The sequence below is a fragment of the Brachyhypopomus gauderio genome, chromosome 18, assembly GCF_052324685.1.
Source record: "Brachyhypopomus gauderio isolate BG-103 chromosome 18, BGAUD_0.2, whole genome shotgun sequence".
Taxonomy (NCBI): domain Eukaryota; kingdom Metazoa; phylum Chordata; class Actinopteri; order Gymnotiformes; family Hypopomidae; genus Brachyhypopomus; species Brachyhypopomus gauderio.
The window spans coordinates 20,685,389-20,704,940 of NC_135228.1; the positions used below are offsets into that span (position 1 = coordinate 20,685,389).

Below are 19,552 nucleotides of genomic sequence, written 5' to 3' on the forward strand. Positions count from 1 at the left end.
AAGAAATGATTTGGACACTCGGGTCCCTAGTCGCACCTTCGTGGCAGGACAGGATACAACAGCAGATCTGCTGTTGACCATCACATGTAAAGTCCTCTAACTAGAAAAGACTGGACGTCATGACTAACGACTGCACGTGTTGCGGGTTTACCCGTGCGGTCCGTTCGGTCTCTCGGTACGAGCTGTGCGGTTCGGCTCCACGTCGCTTTGAACGTGTGCAGCTGTGTGAGTGTGCTTGACATTGTGCCCTCAAACGAATAAAAGCACGTCCATGCCAACACCCTGGCATGCCCACCAGGAGAGATTTACCTGGAGATGATGCCAGCCTGTGCTTGTATCATCACCTGTAATCATTCTGTCATACTTTAGGAATGAAGGCTACTCCAATCATGGCATTTATCAGATTTTATACACGGCAGAATGATCTATCACCGATATATCATTACGGGTTGTTATTTTATATTATATATATAAATAAGGGTTGTATCAATTTTCACATCAAAGCCTGGACAAGAAGGATATGGCCATTCTGTTATTCTCTTGGCGTATTTTCTGATCACGTTGTCCTCGCTAAAGATGAACAAGGATCGGTTGACGGTGAAGCAGTTCTGTTTGGTTTGTTTCGGGTTGTATAAAGCCATTGTCCTGGCTCTCTGGGCCATCGACTGCTTGTACATCCTCTGGCCGCCCGGGGGACCTCCCGGCCGGGCTCCCCCTCTCCCAGCGCCGGCTGGACCTCCATAGCGGGTGGGCAGATCGTCTCCAAAGCGAGCCATACTAAACAAGCGGAGATCCAACAGGTCAAATCCAAACGCTCATCAGATTCGTGAAGCAGGTAAAACATCACAGTCCACACACATGTTATGACTTAGAGTCTCCATCGGTGTATGTTGGGTTTTCTCTCCTCTTTTGTTTGTTTTTTTTTTTTTTTAAGAAAAATCGCCTGTTCTTGATTTAATTTCTCTTCCGTGCGCTTCTTACTCCATCCCCAAGGAAATGAGAAAACACACCCGAAAACTTGTGCACATATAATCCGTACAAAGCGCGTTTGACGAGACCGAACGATATCCGACACCCAACCCACATCCTACACCCGAACCTCATCCAGGCTGACGGGTCACGGCACCAACATGTAAACATCACTTGTGCGTCATATTGGAGAGAAAAAACATCTCACAAAAAAACACCAGCACCACAAAGACGACGCGCATCTCCCCGTATCGCGCACGGACGTTTGCGGTGAAGATCTCGCAGCGTCGCTCCTCACTTCCACCCAGGTGCGTGAGCAGATGATGATCAGCTCTGGTCCTCAAGTGCGGCTACATGTGTGTACAGCCTCCTGCTGGAGGGAGACGCACGGACGACGTGATGGCTGCATCACATTAGTCAAGTACCGCGTTTGAAGTTCTTACTGTAGTTTATTGTGCTTCAAATTCACATTAAATGTCGAAAGCAACATTTTGAGATCACGGCTTCTTTAAAATAAAAACAAGGCGCGTAGCGTATTGATAGTTTCATTTCCCCCCTATTTGCCCGTTATAAAAACACGGTTTTAAATATTATTACAGCAGCCTCAACAGTGAAACCGCTAAAGTCACGTTTATTCTGAAATTCTGAGAAACATTTGCATTCATTATGGAAAAATACATAAACAAGGCTTTTGCATGGTGTAATATTTTTAACTAGTGTAAATTAGTGAATACGTAAATGACCTGTGCATGAATGTGCTAATAAAGGGAAGATTATTGAGGAAGGCATCGGGTTGTGGAACTGCCTGCAGAAATACAACGTTCAAATGCTTAATCTATAGCAACTTCAAAATAAAGGGCTCAGTATTGGGAATATCATCCTATACGTCGTTCTCTGATCTAGGAACCAACCCCAAGGCACTTGTGCCTGAACGCAACATCATTTATGTCCTGACCTTTACCCCCACCTACTGGTGAAAAGTGGATATTGCAAATTGTCAATCCATTTTTTCCCCCAAATATTAAGGCCTCTGCCCTTTAACCTCGAGGAGCGAGATTTGACTTATTCCTCAAAATGGGTTTTGGGGTTTGGAGTCCATGACATGGCGAACTGAATGCAGATTATATTCAGTCTTCTCACTGTGGTATTCATCAGGCCTTTAATGAGGTTTAAAGCTTGTTTGGTTACTACATCTTATAGATATGTGAACATGTGTCAAAGATCTCATCTGGCTGTGGACAGCCATTTCCACTGGGGCATTACCTGCTGGACCAGAGAGTAACTCCCTCTTGGCTCATGTCATGTGTGCTGATGATATCAGCCGGGCTCGGCCCAGCACATCTCTGCAGATCGATGGTCGTGTGGTACTCAGTGGTCTCTGCGGTTCTCCGGACTTCTTCGTGCGTCTCGTCGGCCTGGCCGAGTGTCTCCGGCAGGTCTGCGACTGCTGGTCTCCTGTTCTTCTGTCTGTCTGACAGCTCAGCCGTCCGAGCCCACGAGCTGTACTCCGTGCCAAGGGTCAGCATGCGCCACGTGCCTAACGCAGCCCAGCAGACGGCTGGGGTCACGCGAGCAGGCGCAGGCGCATTGGGGCAAAACAGACGCCTCATTAAAAGATATTCAGGCTACCAGGAACCGAACCTGCAAAGACTCATGTGAGCACGAACTTCAAGGACTTAAAAAAACCTCAGACTCATTATTCTATTACATAGTAAGTGTAATTTCGGCCAATTCTGTTTCGCACAAAAATACCTTTATTATAAATTCTTTTTTCAACAAACATGACTTGTGGTACAAGGCCCATGGTTTAATTGGAATAGGTAAAATCTGACTGTAAAATGTAGTTTTCTGTAATCTGGAAGTAATCTATACACCACTAAAAACAAAAAATATATGGTGGAATGCATTACTGGCCCTCATTCTCACACAAGCGTTTGCAGCCCTAGTATAATCTCCTCTGTCAGCCTCAAGGTGATGGTTTAAGTATTAGAAGATGGACAAAAGTTTACTCAAAACACATGCGAAGCCAAAGTAAAGGCAGGTAAGGTTGTAATGTTCTATATAAAATGCAGCCCCCACAGCTGGGAGGCCCATGCGCTCCTACCGTGTATCACTCTGGATCTCCCTTCTGCCCATTTGGAGTTTCGGGGCACTGCTCCTCTCATGGCTCGTGGTCTTTCCCCTCACTATTAGTGCAACAGATCCAGTTTCACAGGTGTAACAGGCTCACAGTCGGGAGGAGCGCTCAAAGCCGTCCTCGCCTCAGTGCTAGTCACCAGAAGATGGAGACGTAGGGGCCTCTAGATGTGGCTCTGTGGAATGCGGAAAAGCAGTTTCCTGTCTGGCTCGTTAAAAGCCTTCGTCCTCAGTTCCCCCGTTTGACTTTATCAATTATTTGTCCATAATCAGGAAGAGAACCGTCATAAATTTTAAGAACCTAAAATGTCTGCAGGGGCTCAATCAGACAGACTTCCTGCTTTGTCTCGCTCTTTGTTCCAGAGCAGGCTTACTGACTTCAGCTCAGTTTGTTCAGCTCAGTTTGTTCATAGCAATGTAAAGATATAAACTTTGAGTATTAAAACGCAAATAAAAGGGAAAACATCACCACCACTCATCTGCAGATAAACCCTGACGGAGCCTGACAGAGAATGACAGAGAATGAAAAGGCTCCAGTGTTGGTTGCATCAAACATAACTACAGACAAGCGGAAACATCCACACACGGATGTTTTCTTGTTAGATTCTTGTTCAATGTCCTTTAATTTACCGGTTCCCAGTTACTTTGTCGATCCGTTATTGAGCTGTTAGCAGTCATTGCCAATCTTAATCATATTCACAGAAAGGTAGGAGGTGCCCAGCTGAAGGAAACAGGCATGTCAGATACTGGCTGTATTGTTACTCGCTAGTCAAAAGATTATATTTTACTTGTTTTATTAGAAGTAAATTTATTGAAGAAAAAAAGGAAAAAAAATAAACAAACAAAATGTACAACCATTAGATGCGTTGGGGCATCATGTCTACCTTAAGAAATATGTAACGTTTTCCTTTCATTTTGCAGTGTTTTGGATCTACATGTCAGAAATCAGCACGAAGAACATGACTACACTACCAACATTTAAAACGACGGAAGATACCTTCACTACCAACATGAACGCATGGAACAAAACAGGAGCAGGCTAATGATGTCGACTACCGTTAGAAAACCAGAGGTCCATTTAAGTGTAAAACTGAAGAAAAAAGCAACACCTGCTTCATCTTATTTTACATCTTGTATTCTCATAGTGAGTAATAAAAAAATAAAAACATAACAAAACAAAACCTGTTTTTTTCAGCACCATTTGCAATATCCTATTGTCCAGACACACATTCTTTGACCAAAAACGTCTGGAATTAGATTTTTCATGGTCTTTTAAGGAAACGATTTGAAGTCTTGCCGTATTAATCAAGAAAATTACAAAAAAGACTGTTGCTGTTGAGAGGAAACGTCTGACACAGCCACATTTCAGGACAGGTAACAGGAGGGTTCAAGCCTTGGGAACCACCAACGCCTTCAGAGCGGTCCACAGTCAACTGGCGTCATTCCAGCAAAATAAAAACCAAAACAGTTCATAAATTTCATAGCAATGGACCAGAGTACGTTGTGCACTTCAGATTAGGCAAGTCTGTCAAAGCCAGGAACATGCAGGAGATGATTCAGAATGGGCAGTTTCTCCCCGAATCCTCCAGACCCTCTCCCAGTGTGTGTCAGGGGAACACACCCAGCAGATGGGAACTGATCAACAAAAGATATTTGCAAATATGCTAACAAACGGCCAGTAGCGACGAGAATTTAACCACATGAACAGATGTTCACAATTGTCTGCAAATGAGTCAACAGTATCCACATGAGCTCAGTGTGGTCTTCAAGCACAAAGACTGGGATTGAAACATAATGGTATTGATTAGAACATGAAGATAATTCTCATGTAATCAATAATCAAACAATTGAAAAACAATAACTTGAAGGGATTTTACAAAAAACTGATTGAATTTCAAAATATTTAGCAAACAATGTGGAATTTCAAAGGTTTGTCATCATAAATGCCTGGAAAGTGAAGTCCTTGAGGAAGGTCGTGTGCTGAGTGTGAACGCGCCCCAAATCTTCCAAAAAAGGTCGACGTGAAGAAGTAAACACCATCATGGTGACGGAATTGTGCGTGTACATTGGCTGTTGGAAACAGAAGGTAACAGAGTGACATGAGCTCTCGCGCTACGAACGGATAAAGAAGAACACGTAATCCTGTGGGGAGACTCGCCGCAGTTCAGCTCACGTGAGAGTTTAGCTCACGTGAGAGTTTAGCTCACGTGAGAGTTTAGCTCACGTGAGAGCGGACGTGTTGCAGCCCAGTGCAACAGGAAATCAAACGCCGTCCTACACGAGGAGGACTGGATGGTGCCAAGCCGGTCCGTCTCCACCCGTGTCCACCTGCGCCGAGCAGCGCCCGGCGTCTGTCCGCGCGTTTGTCCGAGGCCAGCCCACTTCCAGCACCCGCCGCGTGGGCACGGAGCTGCCGGGGGGGTGGGGGTGGTGCTGGTGACGGAGGTGATGGTGCGGGCAGCTGGTGGTCAGGGGAGGCGGGGGAGGAGTCGAGCGGGCGGGGTAGGGAGGTTGGGTGGAGCTCAGCTGGGGCTGGGGGGCGTGGCGGAGGAGCTGGTGTCCGGCAGGGCGGAGGACTGCTGCTCGCCCGGCGTGCTGTCCGCCTGGCGCTGGGCCACGGCCGCCGCAGAGTGCTTGCACACGGACGAGCCACACCGACAGCTGAAGAGCTTCCCCTTCACGTCCCAGAAGTGATCGCCGTAATCAAACCTGCAGATGCAAGCCACCATAGCATGATCAAATCTTCTAGCAGAAGAACCCCCCCCCCCCCACTCCATTCTATCTCCCACCATATTTAACTGATCCCAATTACGCTCCATTGATCTGATAATCCAAACGAATGCTACGCCGGCCCGAGCTGGCAGGCCGGGCCCTGCAGGCTAGCTGCTCCGTGTCGGGCCGCGCCGGTGGACAGCTCACCCCAGCTCGTCCCCGGCGCCGATGTTCTTGCTGGCGAAGAAGGCGATGTGCGGGAAGCGCAGGTCCTGGTGCGACGTGAACACGCGGCACGGGAACAGGTTCGGCTCGCAGTGGTGGTTTATGAACCGACTGATGTTGCCGTAGAAGCGAGCGTCGATACAGTACATATCGCCGACCTGCGGTGAGACAGTGCTCATTGGCTCAGGAAGGCATAGAGAACAGTTAGGTGGATAAGGGGGGGGGGGGGGGGGAGAGATAAGCACAAGTGACTGATCACGTCAGGAGAGGAGAGCTGCTCCAGAGAATCAGGGATTAAAGAGACGAGGACTCCAGGGGCGTCTGACTGCCTGGCAGCTTCAGCAGGTTTTGCCGATGGCTGTCCGACGACGTTAGATCACATTAGCGCTTATTAAGCTAATTATGTAAGCACAGGTTGCTCAGCTGTGAAACGGCCAGCAGTGAAGAATAACTGCAGGAGTGTCTAAGATCACTCTGTTGCTGTGCTATGCAGAAACCTAAATTAAAATGCAAGAATTTAAATGCGTCAGACCGCTGGGATCCGTCTCTCCTCCCAAGATGGAAGGTCCAGGAACCAAAGCCCCAGGCCAACACTGATGTACAGTGCTTAAGCCAACGTGGCACTCTGGAACAAAGATCTGTAGTCTGCCAGTACCTTGCTGTCCAGGCTGAAAAGGTAGGAATCATTCTCCCGGACGTCAGCCTCCGCGTCTGAGATGATCTCGCCCACGTATCTGCACAGGCAGCGTGAGAGGCATTAGGAGAGGCAAACACCATAACCCACACACACACCCACAACATCTCTGACATGAAATCTTAGGCTGACTGGCAGGCTTATGATCAGTATTCCGAGAGAGAGAGAGAGAGAGAGAGAGAGAGAGAGAGAGAGAGAGAGAGAGAGAGAGAGAGAGAGAGAGAGAGAGAGAGAGAGAGAGAGGGAGATACAGGGAGGAAGAGAGAAATACAGAGATAGACAGAACAAGATAAACAGAGAAAGCAAGAGAGACTCACTCGCAGACAAACGTTCCTCGCGGAATATCCTGCAGCGTGCGGACGCCCCAGCCCATGTCCTGTGTCCTGAACAGCTGCAGTCTGGTCCTGCAAAGGAGCAAAAGGGGGTCAGTCGGAGAGCAAGGACGAAGAGCGTCACGAAATCCCGAGACATCCCGCAGGTGTTTGGGGCAAAGTCACCGAAGTCCGTTCTGAACCACGCGGTTCTTGCAGGTTCTCCAGCAGGAGCAGGCGTGGTTGCACTCAAAAATGAGGGGCGGTTCCTCGCAGCAGAACTCCGGCAGCAGTCGACTCTCCTGGGAGGGGAGGCAGAAAAGCGTGTGTAGAGAACTTTGGAGATGTTTGGGTTAGTGCTCCTGGACTGCACTGGGAGGAGCTTTGAGATTTGAAACAGCAGTGGTGTGTAGCACCCTTTTCATCCAGGCTAGAAGATACCGGGTCTCACCTTGTCGTACCAGCAGCGTAGACTGAGCTGACCACACATGCAGGTGGCGGATGAGCAGTCGTCTTTACAAACGCAATACTGCGGACGACACGAGAAACACCTCCCATTAGAGACCCGCCACCATGACCGGCCAGACGTTCTCCCAAGAACCTCCTCCTACAACCGATGTGTCCATGGAGACATTACTGTGGCTTTACCTGCAAGTGAGTGATGTTTTTGTCGATATTCATGGGGGAGGTGACGCAGTTGTCGGGGACGTATTTGTAATCGTCAGGGCACGGCTCACCGTCCACGGCGTTTACACATGGGACAGGAACTTTCTCGTATCCCCGGGCTATGTCCCTGATCACAGGCAAGAGACCAAGAAGGGCGACTGTCACCAACACCAGAACAAGTTAAAAAATAATAATAAAATAAAAAAAAAACTTGTGAAATTACCAGCACACGAGGAACAGGAATGGAAAGAGTGAGTGAGAAAGAAAGAAGACGTAAATGCAACCCAGGACAGACGGCTACGAGCAGGGAGCCCAGGCGACACTGCGCTACCTGTTGAGGAGTTTCTCTGCGGATGAGATCTGTTCACTGCTGGCTTCCCTCTGTCTCCTGCTGGCCTGGAGCGTGGTCCAGCCCTTGGAGTTCTGACTGCAGCACTCCACGGGCGTGTCCCCCTCCCTGTTCTTCAGGCTCACGTCAGCCCCGAGTGACAGGAACAGCCTGCAGGGGGCGCAATGCAGCCGCGTTTGATTCTCCGTTCGGACCGGAGCGCCGTCGGTCACAACGCACAGGGGCCGAGCGTTCCACTTTGCGCAATGTTATTAAAATCGGCCGCCACGGGTGATCGTGGGGAAAGTGCCTGCTCATTTAAAAAAGCTTCCACGGCTATATTCTACTGATGGATGAAGAGCCCGTAGGGCTGCTGGACACGTGGGGCTGCGGGACACGTTGGGCTGCGGGACACGCTGGGCTGCGGGACACGCTGGGCTGCGGGACACGCGGGGCTGCGGGACACGCGGGGCTGCGGGACACGCGGGGCTGCGGGACACGCGTGTCCTCGAGGCTCCACGTCGGCGTGCACTCACGTGATGCATTCCAGACGGTTCTCCCGTGATGCGATGTGCAGTGGCGAGTCTCCGTGGACGTTGACGGTGTTGAGGTCACACCTGGCCTCCAGGAGAGTCTCCGCAATCTCCACGCAGCCCGAGAACGCCGCCCAGTGCAAACAGATGTTCTCCTCCTGAGAATACGACACACCGCACCATAAAACGATCTGCCTGGCGTCGGGCACCAAACAAGGCCGATCTCTAAAACAATAGTCTGAATGGTCTCAAATATGCAGTCATCGTCCATGTTTAAATACAAACAAATACTTCTAGAGCCCATATGTCACCACAAAATCTGTGCTAGCCCAGAAGAACTCCACCCAGGTTCTGAAGATCTCTCATACGAGCTCTACTGACCTTGTCTCTGATGTTGGGGTCAGCACCATTCGACAGCAGCAGCTTGACCAGCTCTACGTGCTTATACTCCGTTGCCCAAATCATCGCTGTCCAGCCACCATCATCCTGCATACAGAACAGAGCTCAGAGGATGTCGCCCCCCTCCCCAATACACACCCAAACACCACCACCTGAGGGCACCACGGCCTACTGTGACATCATGGCACATATCCCATCACTAATGACACAAATTAAACACATTTACCTGACAGTTAATATCTACAAAGCCTGTAGATACCAAATGCTCCACAATACCAAAATGTCCAACTTTGGCAGCAAGGTGAAGACACGTAGATCCTTCACCATCCTGAACGAGAACAAGTAAAAAAATACGGATTTAATTATTCACGAAAACAAGTCCCATCAATTATTTCTTCAACCAAGTATTTAAAACTTCCATGTGGAGGCAGTGGCAGCACTCGTGGACATCAACCTTACTAAAAATGTGCCCAGTGGACTCGGTTCTTAAGTATTTCAGCTAAAGGACCTTGTGGGAGACAATGGCTCCAGCCCTCAGTAGGTACTGCACTGTCTCTAGGTGATTGTTCTCACAAGCCTCCATCAAAGGTGTGCGCTGGTCTTCATCACATATGTCCAAGTTAGCACCGGCCTGAGAAGCAAACGCAAAAGCAACCTTAACAAAGAGCACAGTTTGAGAGAAGAGCAGAGGGTTAGGGCCCCTTCACTTGCGGCTAACGCACGTAGCGCTCACCTGGACCAACATATGACAGATATCCTGATGTCCAGCCTCGGCTGCCACGTGGAGCGGCGTCCGTCTGCTCTGACTCTCCATTGTGAAGTTGGGGTCGATTCCATCCACTTAGGGCACAAAAGACACGCTCGCATTCCTGCAGTGACCACGGGGAAGACGGAGACAGACACCGCGTCCAGACGGGCGGGGGCGTGTCCTACCTAGCATGAGTAAGACCTTCTGTAGCTCCCCCTGCTTGGCAGAAATGTACAGCTGTTTCGGGTGAAAGCGAAGCTTCTTGGGCCTGAGAAGGAAAAAATAGGAAGAGTGACGTGCCAACGAGTGGTTAATTATGCATGCGCATGTTAATTAATGACGGGGTTAAAGGCAATACATCATGACCAGCAGAGTATGTAGTGGAAAAGCCGTTTGAAGGAGTCCGTATACTTGCATACATCAGAGTATACACGAAAAACATCCAAGTATACTTACATCCGAGTATGATGTACAGAGTAGAGTATTTTCTTACTTCTCTGAATCCAGTGCCAGTAGGATGGTTTCCAACGTCTCTTTAGGGGGTCCTCCCGGAAATCCAGCTCCTGCTCCTGGACCCAAGAGCACAGGTCTGCTGGTCCCTGGAGAAGGAGACTCGTCCACAGCTTCTGGAGGTCTGGATAAGGTGCTGTCTGCTTTAACCTCTCCAGGCAAAGAGAGGTGAGATGGCCTGAAATGATAAATAACCGTAAATAACATGTTACGACAATGGCCTCATCAAGCCAAAGGTACATCACCCCGAAACTGAAATTAAACACTCAATGATGAGAATCAATCTCTCTACAGAACCACTTGAAAAACGAGCTAAACGGTGCTCTAAAATGCATGTGCGCGTTATGCTACGTACCCTCCAGTGGTGGTATCCGCCCGGCCCTCGGAGGTGCCCGGGGTGCAGGGGCCCTGGCTGGGGGGCACCGTGGAGGTGGTGTCCGCCTTGGCGATGGTCACCTCCTTGGCCTTGCCCACATCTTCACCGCAGTGCGGACAGAAGCTCTGGCCCTTCAACACGGACGCGCAGGAGCGATGGAAGCGGTGGGTGATGTTCACCTCTGGCTGGCACTCCATGAAGGTTCCCTACAGTAGAGGTTGGTGAAAGCCCGATGACTTCATGGGATTTGTTCGTGACAAAATATAAACAGACTTTTAGAATCTAGGAATCCGTTTAGAAGCATGGAATCTAGTTAGGGACATCGCTCTTCCATTTCATGCGTAAAATGTGCAGAAATATCAGAAGACAGCAGGTAAAAACGCTAATTTGCTTTCATACAAGCAAATCTGTGCGGTTCTAATTTAATGAGCGGTAGTTTAAAGTCTGTGTTCAGACAGCCAGCCCAAATCTGGTTTTGTTGTAATTTTGGTATATCCAGACAGCAAATAAAAACACACGCACACACTGGAAAAAAAAACACATGAACTCCAGTGTCGGTGTGGATGCTCAAACTGGACTTCAAAGTGTGTTTTGCAAGTCCTAGCAATGCAGTCAACGATGACAATGTCAATTTCAGAGTGACAGAAGTGCTGGGAATTCAAACCGAGCATCGAGATTCATGGCAGAGAATTTGTAAGCACTGTGGGACACCACAGTCCACGGACAAATACAACCGAAGCCTGAAGGAACCTACAGGAACAATTCACCAGCGTAGACACACAGTTACCCACGCCTACGCCATTACCACAGCGACCCCTGCAGACAGGTTGGTGAGGTCTGGACACACAAACCCCATCTCGTCACGAATAACGGTACGGGCAGTCGTCTCAAAAGCTCCCGATTTGAGAAACAAACTGGATTTGCCTGCCGTCTGAACACAGCCAAAGCCACGGCGTGGCGAACGGGGCCGTCGTGCGGGCACACGGGCGGAGAGCGAGGACCCACCGCCCTGCAGAAGTAGCCACAGCCTGGGCAGCACTGGTGCTTGACCATCCCGGCACGGTGCTCTTCACACAACACGAGCAGCTGCACACAGTTCGACGGCCTCATCATCTCGTGTTTCTGCACGACGCTCTGACAGCGGCTCAACTACGCGCAGGGAGAGGCAGAGTGAACTCGGCGCCGCGGGTCAGCACGGCCAAGACGGTTCGTCAGAGTGGAGACTCTTGCTTACAAGTCACACCCACACACACACACACACACACTGACTTCCATAAAGGTACCATAGAAGCGTTCATTATTTAGATTATGAATGTTAAATCAAGAAGAAAGGAAGAACTTGATTCAAAATGAAATATCATTAAACAACAGGCTTGATGATATCTGTATATTTCATGTTGTAATCCCATTTTCAAAAAAAAAAAAAAAAAAAAAAAAAAATTCAGATACTGGATTTCAGGTTATGAGGTGAACTCCAACAGTATAAATTAACACTGAAGAGTGTGTTGACAAAAACAAAGGCATCCGGTATAAAATGGTTTAGCCTTCGCTGGTTCCTAGTGGTGTTCGACGCGACCTCTGACCTGTCCGTCCATGCTCTCTGTGGCCATGCACTTGCGGTCGGCCAGGGTGAGGAGCTCCCTGCTCTTGGGTGTCTCCATGCGACAGCTACACAGGGGCAGCTCCTGCACCGTGTCTGTGGTGGCGCCCCCTGCTGGCCCCGACGCTCCTGTACAACACAGACCAGGGACATCGGTTAACAGGATCTGAGGACCCATACAACGATGGGAGCCGATATCCGTGTGCCGTGCTAAAACTGACGGTTTTACCTCAGCTCAACCCTGATACAGTCAGCACCAGCTTTATTGGGAGCACCTAACCTATCGGTTTTACTCCACCCAAATTACATATATAAAAAAAACCCTCATTCTCGTTTGCTCGCTGTATGTCTCAGTGAGGTTGCCATGAAGCCACTTGAATGTTTTCATAAGCAAGCCAACAAAATCTGTCAGGAAGTCACATCACCACCACTGTCAAAATACTCACTAAACACATCATGTTAAATGCTGTAATCACACATCAATGTCATCAAAGTCCGTCTGGCGTTTAAAGCTTATCTGTTTCTGAAAAGCCTTGTTTGGCTTCTCTCGGAGTGCGAGTAGGTCTGCGTGTTTACCTGCACAGGGAGTGTTAATAGATTATTAGCTACCTCTGCTGCAAGCATCTTGTCTCTTTAGAGATTAATGTATTTCTGTGCACGGAACCTGACAAATGAAATAATAATAATAATCGTTTTCTAAATATAACCCTGCGGTCTGGAAGCATGTACGTTTTGATAGCCTCCCTCCGACCCTATACAGCACTACCAAACAGAACAACTGCTGACTGGTTTGGTACGATCCTACCCCTAAATAAGATCCAAACGGCGACACCGACATGGCAGGGGTGTTGGTGTGAGTGTATTGGACACAGCAGGGTTACTGGAGTTTTCACACGGCCGTGTTGCTGCTGGGTTCAGGGTGGATTGCCACACTACAGTATCCAGCCCACAGGAGACCTCTGGCACATATGTTGCTCTAAGGCAATTCATTTTCCAACACAAAATACCAGAGTCTCTACGCTCAAAGGATTGTTCTCCTTAAACACTTTTAATGAGTACACAGCTCATTCAGGGTTTTTATATTTAATTATTCATATATTTACATGAGAAATACACTAACCATTTGTAAGACCACAAGCTTTAACGCCTGACAATGATATCACACAACTAAATGGAAGATGGAGTATAATTTTCGCAAATGTAACTTTCATGAACTAACCTGATTAAGCGCTATACCCATGGTTTGTTTACGATCTATAGATGGATTTTAGCAAAATTAAGCTTTAAAGTTAAATGTATTTACATATACACTGATTATAAACCACTCCACAGTTACAGTTTAAATACTGATAGAGAAGAATAAAAAAATAAATAAATAAAAAGATTTTTACATTATGCTTTCAGGATGCTAAAAACAACCATATGGCTTCTTAAGTTTCAATTAAATTTACTTCCATGAGTTGACACACTAAAAAAATCACTGCATGCACATCCTCAGCGAGATTCATTACATTTGTGGGAAACTTAAGCATATGGCGACCGAGATGCTTGACAAAGCTGTTTGTAGTAACGGAGGTTTCAGCACCAGGGGGCGCCCTTTCCACAGAGACTGCTCTACTGATGAGTCATAACAACCAGCATGGCAACAGTATCAACTGCTAGGCCCTCAGAGTTCGTACAGTCACAGCTTAATGAACACCAAACAAACACCACCCAAACAAAAGGTCTGCTCCGCGACTACAACACATCCAGAGATACTAATCAGCATTTAAACACTTGCCTTTCTACATCAAAAAATAAATAAATACAAAATAAATTAATCAAGGACTAGGTCAAGTATAAAACTGGTGTGGCTATTTTATAAAGACTACAATTAACTGTCCATACCTCCAATAATATACTACATTTACTCCAAGCAAACATATGTAGCTAAATAAATGTACAATTAAGATCCAATTAAAAGGTCCCAATACTACAATTAGAACCTGTTGTAGAACCTCACTCGAGAAATATATTTGTAGGTACATCTACTATATCCAAGTAAATCTAATCAGTCTTGGCCAGGTGAATGGGGGGAAAAGCAATATGTATAATTACCATTCTTGTCCTCACCTGTGGTCCGAGTATTCAGTAGAACTTCCTGAGAATTCAGACCGAGTGAGTCTAATGGGACCTCCGTGTACTCTTCTCCTTGGTCAGCCGACGTGGGCACAAGAGCAGGTGCAGGGTCTGGGAGAGGCGTTTGGGTTTGGGCGGGAGCTTGGGTTGGGCTCTGAGCCTCTGATGGAGTCCGAACATCCATACCTGAGGAGATACCATCAAGGACATTGTTCCAACACTGTGTGGCTCAGGGCGAGCAGGAGATATTGTGTTTTTGAAAGGTCTCAAGTGTTGAATCAATGGGGATTCTCATTACAATGTTTAGGCTATGAACTACCTCTGTTTGGAGCAAATTAGCTCCATGACGTCTAGTGATATGAAGGAGACGGTACTCTACCAGTTTTTCCCTCCGTTTTGGACTTTAACTTCTTCTTGCGTTTCCGGGCGGGCCGTAGCCAGGGGTTGTCTCCCTTACATTTTTTTTTCAACTTCTTCTTTAAGCTAGATTCCGAACTCTGAGGTAGACAAAATCACTTTTAACCCACACATTTCTGGAAAGCCTGTCATGGAAACCTCCAATAGATCACATCTTAAGCTAAAATGCTGCTCTGTGACATTTGTCAGATGCTCCGATACAGAAGAACTTGCATATTATTCAGCAAATCAGTATGTGTATTCCCTGGGAATTGAATCCATGACCTTGGTTACACTTACACCACCCTCTACCTGCCTTAAACGGTGGGCTACAGGAGCTCTTATTGATGAGGAATAACAGTTAAATGACCTTAGCCCATGGATGTGTTTGATTTTAGTTTTAGAGATCACACCATATCGTTTTCAATGAGGCCTGGTAAGTTCCTATAAAGAACTCAAAACTCATTTTCATGAACCCTCTGACCCACCAATCAGAGAACCCAAATGCATAGCAACATGTGCTAATATCACTCCAAGGATCTTTCAGTATAAAATAACATATGAATAGACATTAGTGTCCTTCCATTTGCATTGTTGAAAGCTATGAGAAAGACTGACCTGAAAAAGTGCAACATATACATTTCATTTCATCTTTAAAAGCATACTCAAATCTGGAGCCCCTTAACCTGACTGTGAGCCAAAGAGATTTCTGTTTACTCATAACACTGCAAACAGAACCCAAAAGAGACACAGAGGCCTCTGACGTTTCATTGTAAATGATATCAAGCTTTAAAAAATCTTTAGTCTTTGTCAGGGCTTGACAAAATGATGTGCTGGTTCAGAATGAGACATTGGGAGATTTGAGGATATTTTTATGATCTCACCAAGTCCGATTCTGCTTCCTCTTCCTCACCCTCTTCGTCCGCAGACTCCTCAGACTCTTGCTCACCTACAAACTAAATCAAACAAAAGCAACAACCAGCTTTAAACGAAGGTGTTTTGTCTGGTTTTGTTTTATACCAATATTGAACTGGTTTTCTCCAAACGCAAGCTGGACTGTTCGTTGGATGCTATTTAGCTTAGCCGACAGGTAAACAAAAGGAGGGGATGCACGTGAGCAAAAACCAGACCTCAAAAACAAAATAACGGTCAAACCTCTGGAACTGAAGGTTCCCTGCTGCCCTCGTGAGGCGCTGGGCCAGTCTCTTCATCTTCCTCCTCAGAGTCCTCCTCTGACTCCTCTTCCTCCGACTCGTTCTCCGCCCGTTCCCCATTGACCTGTACGGCCTCTTTTGGCTGCTGTAGAGTAATGGAGGTCAAAGAGGTCACTGCTGCTTTCAACCATACCAACGGCCTCGCCCCAGCTCGGAAACAGCCCATTCTCCAGTGATTAATGCAAAACACCTAAACACGTCCAGCTGCCTAGATCTCAATCCCTACATACAATCCCTCAAACATAGTTTTTTTTTTTTTTGCTGAGAGAAGGTTGTCTGAAAATAAAAGCAATATAGTCAATATATATATATATATATATATATCAAAGTTCTGTCTGGACTTGGTTGTCTGGAAGGCCTACATGTTCATAGGCTGAAGTCCATCTGAAGTCTGACCTGAGGACTGGGTGAAGACTGGGTGATACGTCGGAACATCTCCAGTACTGTGCGCTGCTTCAGGACTTTGGTCTTCTTCTTGGGGACGAGGCTGTAGGTCCCCATCTTCCTCTTCTTCTTCCTCAACACGGATGCTACTGAGCAAACAAAGGCCTGCGTTCAAATGCCTACGCAACACCAAATTCAAATACGGCAACGTAAAAGAGAAGTTATGTGAAGGACAAATAAATGCGTCAAACTTTGGCTGGACGGTATGACATGCTTTGTGTGCATTCAAGAACATTTGGAATTAGCACCACCAGGTATGACGCTAACTACAAACAGATTGACGTTTTTATATTTTAGCTTCAAGATAAGCTCACGGTTTGAATATTTTAATCCAAGTGGCTGGTTCTGGTAATTCAGAACTCAAAGTCTGAAGTACTGAACAGAGATGAGAACGAGCAGGGTTAGGATGTTCGTGGAGAACCTGTGTGCGGCTTGGCTGGTGTGGCGATTGCTGTCGGGGTGGCATCGTTTTGGGTGTGAGGTAGCTGGTTGTGAGCAGGAGGGGTCTGTGGGGGGGGGCCCGGATGGGCTCCACCACCACTCGCGGGTTCCATCACGCTTGGCTCTTTTGTCTCCCTATTTAAAATCTGCAACAAAAAAAATTTAACACTGTTTCAAAGCCCTGAGTGGAGAAGACAAAAATGACATTATGACAAAAATGAGATCTAAAATGAGACCATTCATGAAGACTATGAAAGATTTATATATATAAAAAAAATTAAAACACATTACCATAACCAATTTTTCCTAAACATTTTTCTTTTATTTTTAAGCTCATTAATATGCATCTTGGGTCTTTGGTACTTAATAGACTCTACAAAGAGCATGTAATATTTAGGGGACGCCTCTTGCGTGGGCTAAAGCTGGTCTGTATCTTTACACACACATGTCACGCTCGTGAATGTCTTTGCACGACAATAAAAGAAGCATCCATTACCTTTAGTGGCTGATTCGAGGCTGGTCTGGACATCGTTTTGCGTGCTCTGTGTATCGTTACGGGCGGAGGGGTGTTCGACGCCGTGCCGTTCTTAGTCTCTTTTCCCGAGCGTCCCTCTGCCAAACTGGGCCCTGTGCTCGTGTCTGTCCTTAGAGTGCCCGGGCCCTGGGGCTGTGGTGTGGCTGAAGGGGGGAGTGTTTTAGAAGCATGCCCTGCAGTCGAGGTCCCCATGGGGGACCAGCTAGTCCTATGCTGGGCAGTGGGTGAGTCTTCCTGGCCTTTACTGAGAATATATCCATTACTTCCCACAGTGGAGCCGTGAGGGGGATCGGTCTCTGGTAGTCCATTCTCCATGGCTTGCGAAGGGGCAGGCGACCCTTGGACAGAGCAGCCTCGCTGAGCTGACCTTGCATCTGCGCCCTCGTCTGTACCATTCATATCGGTGTTGGTTTTGGAAGGTTCTGCGGGCCTACTCGAGCGATCCTCGTCAACGCCTAAAGTGTGGCCCAGAAAGGCAGATTGTATAAAAAACAGCATCATGGGCAACAAGGTGATGAACATAACTTACAGCTATAAACAGTAAAATAAGAACCAAATCCACCTTCTTCTGGATCGCTATGAGCGTCCTTCATGCCCTCCGTCTTCATGGAGTCTTTCTTGCCCAAAGTCCCCTTGACCAAACCGGCAGGCTGAAACACAAGTTTTGTTAGGGTACAGCAACAACGGCAAAACAGAATCTTAATGACATCTGGCTTCCCATCCCAAAGAGAATGAAGCTAATTTATAAGCTCTGTTAATACAAATAGAACAACTTTAATAAATCAAGAATCTTAGCACTGGTTATCACTTAGCAATTATGCTATGAAGTAAGGGGAAAAATAACTAAGCTAAATATTAACTTCCCAATTCAAAGTAAAAGATGCTCAGAATCATAAGCAGAATGTTTTTTTTTATTCAGAAATAGAAACCTGACCACACGGTCAACTTGCTTCTTACAATATACACTGCAAAAAAAAACCCCCACACTATCAGACTGCATGAGATCGGCGGGAAGGAAAAACGTGTAGTTGTTATCTCATCTCTTGGGAATGTATTTCAACAACACCTCAACAACAAGGGCTCTGATTGGCTGGCAGAGGCTGCCATCTGAGCAGTGCATCTCTCCACATGTCTCTCCACAAACAAGTTCACCCAATGTGAAAGTAATCACAAAAGAAACTCTGAAGTGCCTGAGGTTACCGGTCCAGAATACGTTCTCAAATTCATAGGAAGAATACAGCCTACAGAATTGGAGATTATTCCCGACTCCTTTGTTTAGTGAGTTCTGTGGCAGGTTCACCCAAACATGAATAAACAGAAAGCTGGAACAAGGTGTTAAAGCGTAGTGAGAACAGGAAGAGAACACAGACCACGCACAAGTCCTAAATTAACCTCTCTAGTCACTCATGCAGCCTGATCACCAAGCCTGCTTCTTCGTGCTTTACTCCTTTAACCCCTTCTCCAGTTCATTTCCTTTGGATGCACCATTTAGGTCGCACAATTCCACTTGGCTTTTGGCCCAGTTACAGGAGACGGCCAGAGCTGCTCGGCCAGGCCTGCAGTGAGGAAGTGCCGTCTCCACGCCTGGTATGGACCCTGCACAAACTGCGTGGGGTTTATTAGCCCCTACGCAAACACACACACACACACACACACACACACACACACACACAAACCGGCAGTTGCGCGTCCATTGTGATGTAGAGCGCGGGCCTATCACGCCACACAAAAAAAAATCAACGTAGAGGACTTCAGTGGATAATTACAGGTCTTGCTCTCTTTTTCCAGTCTTTAGATCTCCCCAGTCACCGCGTGTGGACTCCAGTCGAAATGGAGACTCAAGTTGAAATGCAAAGCAACAAACAGCAGTCAACCCACTGATGCCTCGGTGCAAGTATCTCTCAATGAGCCAAAACACACACAGACAAACAGGGTGGCTACATATAAACCAAGATCTCATCAAAACCAACAATATCCTGTTGGCAAGCAGCGACACTGAGCCACCTTTGAGCGGTCTCCAACTCCAGTCAGGCCACAATCCTTCTACTTTACACAGAGAACCTCCAGAGCCCCCCCGAGTTTAAGCAAGCCGACCGCTTTTCCCCCTCAGAAAGGAGAAAGTGATAAGCCAGTCCACTCAACACAGAGCAGATCGAGTTCCTCTGTACGATGACGGTCAAAATGACACGTCTTTGTA

General features: G+C 47.2%; 2 protein-coding genes across 12 annotated transcripts in view; both read right to left on the reverse strand.

The window, feature by feature from the left end:
- The window catches only part of cacna1bb (calcium channel, voltage-dependent, N type, alpha 1B subunit, b), a 131,559-nt gene extending 126,176 nt beyond the window's left edge, over window positions 1–5,383 (reverse strand). The window contains exons 1-3 of the mRNA XM_076980781.1: window positions 3,074–5,383; window positions 2,233–2,527; window positions 523–777 (exon numbers count right to left, since the gene is read on the reverse strand). Of these exons, the coding sequence (XP_076836896.1) occupies window positions 523–777; window positions 2,233–2,527; window positions 3,074–3,134 (611 nt within the window). The 5' untranslated portion in view covers window positions 3,135–5,383. The remainder of the gene's footprint in view (window positions 1–522; window positions 778–2,232; window positions 2,528–3,073) is intronic.
- A 150-nt stretch (window positions 5,384–5,533) lies between these two features.
- The window catches only part of ehmt1b (euchromatic histone-lysine N-methyltransferase 1b), a 38,900-nt gene continuing 24,881 nt past the window's right edge, over window positions 5,534–19,552 (reverse strand). For 7 of the 11 annotated variants that reach the window (XM_076980787.1, XM_076980786.1, XM_076980782.1 and 4 more), the window contains 26 exons: window positions 17,918–18,005; window positions 17,317–17,810; window positions 16,801–16,966; window positions 16,332–16,468; window positions 15,877–16,020; window positions 15,606–15,677; window positions 14,705–14,822; window positions 14,320–14,511; window positions 12,191–12,336; window positions 11,613–11,756; window positions 10,587–10,813; window positions 10,215–10,409; window positions 9,907–9,989; window positions 9,707–9,813; window positions 9,482–9,604; window positions 9,200–9,301; window positions 8,956–9,060; window positions 8,578–8,732; window positions 8,045–8,212; window positions 7,696–7,840; window positions 7,499–7,576; window positions 7,234–7,349; window positions 7,054–7,140; window positions 6,698–6,776; window positions 6,025–6,200; window positions 5,534–5,814 (listed from right to left, as the gene is read on the reverse strand). In XM_076980787.1, the coding sequence (XP_076836902.1) occupies window positions 5,628–5,814; window positions 6,025–6,200; window positions 6,698–6,776; window positions 7,054–7,140; window positions 7,234–7,349; window positions 7,499–7,576; window positions 7,696–7,840; window positions 8,045–8,212; window positions 8,578–8,732; window positions 8,956–9,060; window positions 9,200–9,301; window positions 9,482–9,604; window positions 9,707–9,813; window positions 9,907–9,989; window positions 10,215–10,409; window positions 10,587–10,813; window positions 11,613–11,756; window positions 12,191–12,336; window positions 14,320–14,511; window positions 14,705–14,822; window positions 15,606–15,677; window positions 15,877–16,020; window positions 16,332–16,468; window positions 16,801–16,966; window positions 17,317–17,810; window positions 17,918–18,005 (3,834 nt within the window). In that variant the 3' untranslated portion in view covers window positions 5,534–5,627. Of the gene's footprint in view, window positions 5,815–6,024; window positions 6,201–6,697; window positions 6,777–7,053; window positions 7,141–7,233; window positions 7,350–7,498; window positions 7,577–7,695; window positions 7,841–8,044; window positions 8,213–8,577; window positions 8,733–8,955; window positions 9,061–9,199; window positions 9,302–9,481; window positions 9,605–9,706; window positions 9,814–9,906; window positions 9,990–10,214; window positions 10,410–10,586; window positions 10,814–11,612; window positions 11,757–12,190; window positions 12,337–14,319; window positions 14,512–14,704; window positions 14,823–15,605; window positions 15,678–15,876; window positions 16,021–16,331; window positions 16,469–16,800; window positions 16,967–17,316; window positions 17,811–17,917; window position 19,552 lie in introns of those variants that run through there. The other 4 variants (XM_076980783.1, XM_076980784.1, XM_076980789.1 and 1 more) reach the window with 4 other exon arrangements.